The sequence below is a fragment of the Solanum tuberosum genome, unplaced genomic scaffold (genome assembly GCF_000226075.1).
Source record: "Solanum tuberosum cultivar DM 1-3 516 R44 unplaced genomic scaffold, SolTub_3.0 scf00041, whole genome shotgun sequence".
In the NCBI taxonomy this organism is placed as follows: Eukaryota; Viridiplantae; Streptophyta; class Magnoliopsida; order Solanales; family Solanaceae; genus Solanum; species Solanum tuberosum.
In genome coordinates, this window is record NW_006238965.1 from 771,573 (window position 1) to 779,672 (window position 8,100).

At 38.8% G+C, this 8,100-nt stretch overlaps 1 protein-coding gene across 1 annotated transcript; it reads left to right on the plus strand.

Moving 5' to 3' along the window:
* The first annotated feature begins 433 nt into the window (after positions 1-433).
* On the plus strand, positions 434-1,139 carry LOC107059809 (uncharacterized). Its single transcript, XM_015306815.1, has 2 exons — positions 434-449; positions 649-1,139. Exons 1-2 carry the CDS (start codon positions 434-436, stop codon positions 1,137-1,139), a joined length of 507 nt encoding a protein of 168 aa, XP_015162301.1.
* The last annotated feature ends 6,961 nt before the right edge of the window (positions 1,140-8,100 follow it).

Genomic DNA, 8,100 nt, shown 5'->3' on the forward strand with positions numbered 1-8,100 from the left:
ATATTTAAAGGATTTTATTCATGTTTCCATACTTAGTACATATTTGTTCTAACCCCTTCTTCTTCTTCTACATTTTGATAAGTTTAGGTTCCGGCTAGGTGACATACACTCTCCATCCTTGAAGAAGACTTGAATTGCTTATCTCCAAGTTGTGGTGAGTCCTCAAGTTCGTGGATGGATTATCCATTTCTTAGTTACTATTGTGATTCTCATACTGAGACTTTTATTGATGAAAAGGGCTAAGTCCCAAACTTTGTAATCCTATGTTTTAGATGGTGTATGAGACAAAGTCTAGATTCCTATGATTTTCGATTACGAAAAATGAAGTTTGACTTCTATTGTAAAGGTTTTAAATTTTTCCGCATTATTTTTATGTATTATGTTATGATGATGCTAGAGGCTTGTATGAGACCCCTTCGGGGTCAAGTACGCCATGTCGTTTCTAGGAGGTAACTCCGGGTCTTGACATGTTGAGGGCATGCGTGATAAATTTTAAAGGATATTGGGATGACCATATTCCGTTAGTTTAGTTTTCTTAGTATAAAAATTATCATTCGAGTATCGACATGGATCCATTTGCATCTCTTTATGGTAGGATAATTAGGTCTCCCATAGGGTAGTTTGAAGTAGGGGAAGTTGCTCTTGTAGGCCCAGAATTGGTGCATGAGGTCATTGAGAAGATTCGGGTTATTAGAGACAGGTTAAGAAAGGCCCAAAGTGGGAAAAAGTCCTATGACGATGTTAGAAGGAGAGATCGAGAATTTGATGTCCATAATTGGGTTTATTTGAAAATCTCACCCATTAAGGGTGTTGTGAGGTTTGTAGAGAAGGAGAAACTTAGTCTTCGATTTGTGGGTCCTTATGAGATTTTGAGGCGTGTTGGCAAAGTTGCATTTGAGTTATATTTTCCAAATGATTTGGCGTTGGTGCATCCAGTGTTCCATGTCTCAATGTTGAAGAAATGTATTGGGGATCCATCAACCATAGTTCCCTTAGAGGGATTTGAGGTTAAGGAGAATCTTGTTTATGAAGAGGTACCGGTTGAAATGCTAGACCGGCAGGTCAAGAAGTTGAGGAACAAGGATGTCTCCTCTGTGAAGGTATTTTGGAGAAATCACTTAGTTAAGGGTACTACTTAGGAGACCGAGACCGATATGAAGTCCGAATATCCTCATCTCTTTCCTTCTACTCCTTGTTAAGCTTGAGGTAAGTAATTCCTTTTGAGTTTTTATTGTTTAGGAGTCATGTGTTATTTATGTGTATCCATGATTTCTTTATGTTATGCATGTTCTTGAGAAATTCATGTTTAGTAAGAAAATGATTTTTCATGATTTATGTTCCTCATGTTGTTGTGTGTTTAGTATGAGTTGCCTATTTGACTTCATGAGGTGAATTGATGAACATGATTTATATGTATATGCTTTCTTGAATAAATTGCATCTTGGCTCCATGATATTGTGTTGAGCATAATTTGTTGGAGAAGGTAGTTCCTCCTATGATCATGAAAAATGTTGAAATTTCATGCATAATGGGTTGTTAGATGTAGTTCCTACTTCCTTGTGATGCATTGTTTGTGTTTGAGTTGGAGTTGATGTTTCCTGCTACAAATTATGCATTATTTTGTTGTTTCATGCATGATGGGATGCTAGTCTAGAGTCTTTGCTTCCATAAGGTGTCTTGATTATCATTCGAGGACGAACATTCCCAAGTGGGAGATATTGTAACACCCCGAAGCTAGTACGCTAAACTAGAGCTTAACATGAGGGTTAAAGTCTTAAATGTAACACCCCATACATAAAAATAGAGGGTTTTGTATTAGAACGTCAAGGTACAACCTCCAATGACCAACCATGGGTCCTTGAGGAGGGCCCTGAAAACTCCCTTACAGCAGGGGAGCACGGTAGGACCCACACCGTGGGTCAACCCATGCCTCGTGGGTGAGGGACCCTAGGTTAGTTCCCAGAAAACCAAGTCTCTGAACCCCAACCCACCCTTCACCAGCACGGGCCGTGGGTCCAACCATGGTCCGTCAGTGATGGTTTCGTGGGTGGGGCCAAATTCTCTAATGATGAACCACGCCCAACGTCGGACGGGCTATAGATCCATACACGGGCCATAGGTCAGCGGGCGATGGTTTAGGCCTGGAACTGCTTTTTGGCAATTAAGTTAGGGGCACTTTGAGGTTTTTCAAGTTTAATTAATAACTAAGTAAGGTTATTTTAGCCTAAATCAGATCACCTATATAAGGATTTTCATTCATTAAATTAAGTCCACTACCTCATTATTTCTAACACCCAAAACGTCATCCTCTCCAAAGAAAATTCTCTCTCTAGAGCTTCAAGGAAGAAGAACAAGGAAGTTGGAGCTAGGGTTGAAGGATCAAGGTTTTCTTCTCAAATTCTTTGGATTTCATTGCCAAGGTATGGTAGTCCTTCATCCATGGAGTCCCTTCAAAGCCCCAATTTCTAAGATAGAAATCCCCAAAAGATAGGGCTTGATTCCAAAACTAGGGGTTTCTTTCAAAAACGATTAAAATGTTTGAATTTTTTTATATTATGATTGAATTGATGATTTATTTTGGTTTTTATGTTGAGATCCCAAAGAACCCATGAAGCTCTCCTGGTAGTAGAGGCCGATTTTTCTAGAAGAGGTCTCATGAGATGGAAGCTCTCCTGTTAGTAGAGGCCGACATTCTAGTAGCAATCTCTTTATCCCATAAACTATGTGCCCTCATAGGTATTTATCTAGTAGATCCACCTAAGCTAAGCGTATTGTTCTACCTTAAGCTAGTAGAACAACCCCTCTTCGGTATGGGGTAGACACTGGATTCCATGTTAGCTCACATGGCCTATGTCGGTTAAGACTTAATTCCACTGTGACAACAACAATATGAATATAAATATGGATTATGAACTATGGTTACTCAAGAAGATTTACTTAGTATGCGTGAGATTTATGGGGTCTTATCCATGCATTGCACAAGTATGCTTTGAGGTTTTTTATGATATGTTCTCTTATGTTATGATGATCTATATGTTCACCATGTTTATGACTTATGCTTTTACACTATCTTTATAATGATGTTCAAACTTAGTAAATTGCATGCATTCAACTAAAATGTCCATTTTGGCATGTTTTCAATGTTTTTATATATGGCTATCACACTTAGTGCATTTTTGTACTAACGTCTAGTTTTCCCACATTTTCCCCAAATGTAGGGTCCGGTTCTCAAGGTGATCATTGTTGTGGCTAAAAGCTCGGATTTGCTTATTTTCCTAGCTTGTTGGTGATTCCTCATGATTCGAGGACGAATGTTATCTCTTTGTAGTTCATTTCTTGTATTTCCTTTGTGAACTATGTTGTATGGGTTGTGTCCCTTTTCTCATTCGAATATTGTAATAGATGGCTATGTTGAGACTTAGAGTCGAGTCTTCAACTTTTTTTAAATGAAAATTGAAGACTTGTTTTGAAATGTATTTTATACTCTTATTATTCTATTGCTTATGTTATGATATGCTAAGTGGCTTACATGGAGACTTTCAGGGTTCTATGTGCCTTGTTACATCTAGGGGGTACCCTGGGTCAGGACTGGATTGTATGAACTCTTGTTGTGCTTCTATTGATTGTGGAACTCCTTTAGTCAAGTTTCAGTTCCCAAATGAGCATATCCTAGAGTGGAAGGGGGGAAATTCTATGCCTAAGAGTCAATTTGTCTATTAGCTTAAAGCTAAAATGATTATTTCTAAGGGTTGCTTCTACCATTCAGTAAGGGTAAGGGATGTAGATTTTGAAATCCCTTCTCTTGAGTCGGTTCGCATTGTCAATGAGTTTTCGGAAGTATTTCAAGATGACTTACCTGATATTCCTCCCTAGCTAGAGATAGACTTTGATATTGACCTTCTTCCAGATACGCAACATGTCTCTGTTCCTTATTATTGTATGGCTCAGGCATAACGTAAGGAGTTGAAAGAACTGTTAAAGGACTTGTTGGATAAGGGTTTCATCCGACCGAATATCTCTCCATTGGTTGCTCGAGTTTTGTTCGTTAGAAAGAAGGATGGTTATCTTTATATTTGCATTGATTATAGAAAAATGAACAAGGTGACATTTAAGAACAAGTATCCTTTCCCAAGGATTGATGATTTGTTTGAACAAGTTCAAGGGACAAGTTATTTCTCTAAGATTGATCTTCGATCGGGTTATCACCAACTGAGGGTGAAAAATGACATTCCGAAGATGAATTTTTGACCTTGGTATGATCATTAAGAGTTTTTTTTTATGTCGTTTGGGTTGACTAATGCTCCGGCGATATTTATGGACTTGATTAATAGAGTGTTTAGACAATACCTTGACATGTTTGAAATTGTGTTCATCGATGATAGTTTGATCTACTCAAGGAGTGAGGGTGAGCATATTGATCATTTGAGGATCGTGTTGCAAATCCTTAACGACCAACACCTTTTTGCAAATTTTAGTAAATGTGAAATTTGGTTAAGGTCCGTAGCTTTCCTTTCTCATATTGTGTCTAGCAAGGTTATTGAGGTAGATCCTAAGAAGATGGATGAAGTCAAGAGTTGTCCTACACCTCTAACTCCCTAGAATATTAGAAGTTTCTTCGGTTTGGCCAGTTACAATAGAAGGTTTGATGAGGGTTTATCTTCAATTGCCTCTACTTTGACTGCTTTGACTCAAAAGAAGGCTAAGTTCATATGGTGTTAAGCATGTGAAAAGAGTTTTTAAGAGTTGAAAGATAGACTTACTTCCGTTCTGGTGTTGACCTTACCGAAAGGTACGTATGGTTCTGTGGTTTATTGTGTTGCCTCAAGAATTGTGCTAGGGTGTGTGCTTATGCGAAATGAGAAAATTATTGCGTATGCCCCAAGGCAACTTAAAATCCATGAGAAGAATTATCCTAGTCACGGCCATGAGTTAGCGGCGGTCATTTTTGCTCTAAAGATTTGGAGACTTTATTTGTTTAGAGTTCATGTAGATCTTTTTACCAATCACTACAGTTTGCAATATGTGTTTAATAAGAAAGATTTGAATATTCACCAAAGAAGGTGGCTTGAGTTATTGAAGGATTACGACATGAGTGTCCCTTAGTGGTAGAAGATGCTCTTCGTCGGTTGTTTATGCGAAGTGTTGCTCAGATGGGAGAATAAAACAAGAGTTGGTTCGAGATGTTCACAAATTGGCTCGATTAAATGTTCACATAGTGGACTCTACCAAAGGTGGTGTTATGGTTCACATTGGTTCTGAATAGTTTTTTGTGGCGGATGTGAAAGCCAAGCAAGGTCTTGATAAAATTTTGGTAGAATTGAAAGAGGCGGTACTCATGAAGTTTGTTGAGGATTTCTCCCCGGGGGAGATCTGGTACTTAGGTACATGGGTCGTTTATGTGTTCCAAATGTTGATGACTTGAGGGAACAAATTTTAGCAGAAGAACCCATAGTTCACGGTATTCTATTCACCTGGGAGCTACCAAGATGTACCTTTATTTACGGGAGGTCAATTGGTGGAATAGGATGAAGAAAGATATCGCAAGAGTTGTGGCTAAGTGTCTAAATATCCAACAAGTAAAGCTTGAGCATAAAAAATCGGGAGGTTTGTACCAAGATAATAGCATTCCTACTTGAAAGTTGGAAGACTTTAATATGGACTTTACTGTTGGTTTGCCTCGCACCCGGCGACAACATGACTCTATTTGGGTGATAGTAGATCAGATGATGAAATCGGCTCATTTACTTCCCATCAAGGTCTCCTATTTGGTGGAGGTCTATGCCAAGTAGTACTTAAGAGAAATGGTAAGGTTGCATGGAGTGCCCTTGTCCATTATTTCCGATCGGGGTACCCAATTCACTTCTCAGTTTTGGAAGTCATTCCAAAAGGTGCTTGGCACTATACCTTAGCACGACTTTTCATCCCCAAACCGATGGGCAAGAAGAGTGTATTATCCAAATTTTGGAAGATATGTTTAGGGCTTGTGTGATCGATTTTTAAGGGTAATTGGGATGACCATTTTCCATTGATAGAGTTTACCCACAATAATAACTATCACTCAAATATCGATATGGCTCAATTTGAGGCCTTATATGGTAGTAGGTGTAGATCTCCCATAGGTTGGTTTGAGGAGGGTGAAGTTGCCCTCATATTCCCGAGCTTGTTCAAGAAGCCATGGAGAATGTTCGACTCATTAGAAAGAGGTTCAAAATGGCTCAAAGTCGGCAAAAATCTTATGCCGATGTGAGAAGAAGGGATTTAGAATTTGAGGTCAATGATTGGGTTTACTTAAAAATCTCACCCATGAAGGTGAAATCAGGTTTGGAAAGAAGGGGAAGCTTAGTCCACCGTATGTAGGCCAATATATGATTTTGATGCGTGTGGGTAAGGTTGGTTATGAGTTAGATTTGCCAAATGACTTGGCAACCATGCATCCCATACTCCATGTCTCTATGCTTCAGAAGTGTGTTGGAGATCTGACATCCATAGTTTCCCTAGAAGGGTTGGGAGTTGATGAGATCCTCTCATATGAGGAAGTTCCGGTTAGATTCTAGACCGGCAAGTTAAGACATTGAAAAACAAGGAAATAGCTTCCGTGAAAGTTTTGTGGAGGAATCAATTAGTAGAGGGTGCTACTTGGGAAGCTGAGGCCGATGTGATGTCCCAATATCCTCATCTTATTCCTTCTACTCCTATTCTAGCTTGAGGTAATGAGTTCCTCTTAAGTTGAACTTGTTTTGGGAGTTAAGTTTATTTATGTGGTTCTATGATTTCCTTATATTATTGATGAGTCCACAAATTGAACTCATTTAGGGATTTATTTTGTTAAGAATAGTGTCCTCGAATGCTTATTTTGTCTAAATATATGATGAAAACTCTTAAGTTTCAGGTATTTCAACTTTTAGTGAAACCATGGACATTTAGGAGAAAAAAGGAACAAAGAGGCTGAAAAGAACAATGAAGTCGAATCCCGAGCATCGCCAAGCACACTTGGTCATTCACTGAAGGGGTTTACTCTGCCCTTTGTTCCAGTACGTGAAGCCCTGAAGGAGAAGGATAAAAAAGGCGATGAAAGGAGAAGTCGGAGCTTCGCCGAATATTTCTACGAAGCAGTACTATACCGCCTAATGGTCTAGAACGTGAAGGTCCTGAAGGCAAGCACGAAACGACAATGAGATAGACGAAGGGCGAGTGGCCGAAGTCATGCGGCGACATTGACTAACTTCGCCGAAAGATCCGCCAGCGCTATTTCTGAAATCTGTAAATACTAAAATTATTATTATTTTTAAGAGTCAAACTTTTATTTTAATTTTAAGAATAGAGTAGTACTTTTCAAATATTTTCTCTCAAGTTTGGAGAGGGTTTTTGCGAACTTGAAGAAAGAAGTTCATCTTCCCCAAGTTGGAAGTGAGTCTTCTCTATTCTTATTCCTTTGCTTAAATTAAGGTTTAATTTCTGATACCCATTTGATTTTACTATCATTTTAGGTGTATTTTATTATTTCTAGATGTGTGGCTAAAAACCCCATTCTTGGGGTGTGATTTAGCAAATTTGTATTGATATTATTGTTGGGTCTTGCTAGCTGATAGGTTAGATGTAGTTTAATAGTGATTTCACCTAGTGGTTGTGTTTTAATATAATGGGTTTGTAGTTGCAAATACAAAGCCACTCATGTGTTTTCACCTTGCATGTAAGGGAGATCGCGAAACCAAGACCACTAGACTGATGGACTACGAAGTGGGTCAACATGAGGTTCACCCCAAGAGGGTGAAACCTAGTCCCATATCCTAACACTCAGCTCGAGAAAGTGAGTGGGGTAAGGCGTAGGCTGGTCTTCATATGGAAAATGGGAGTCCGAGAGGAACGCATTTGAAACGGGGTAAGTTGCTCGAGAGGGAACTTATTTCCATTTAAAGCTTAGCCTAGTCACTATTATCTTACAAATTTCTTATCAAAAGCATGTACCCAACTATTTATCTCAACTTGTATTGCGGTCACACCCCAAGAACACTTCCCTATACTTGATTTTCTTGTTAATTTTTGCTAGTTTTTCTCCTTGTGACAAAACCCCCAAATCGTTTTTTGACACTTTCGTGTCAC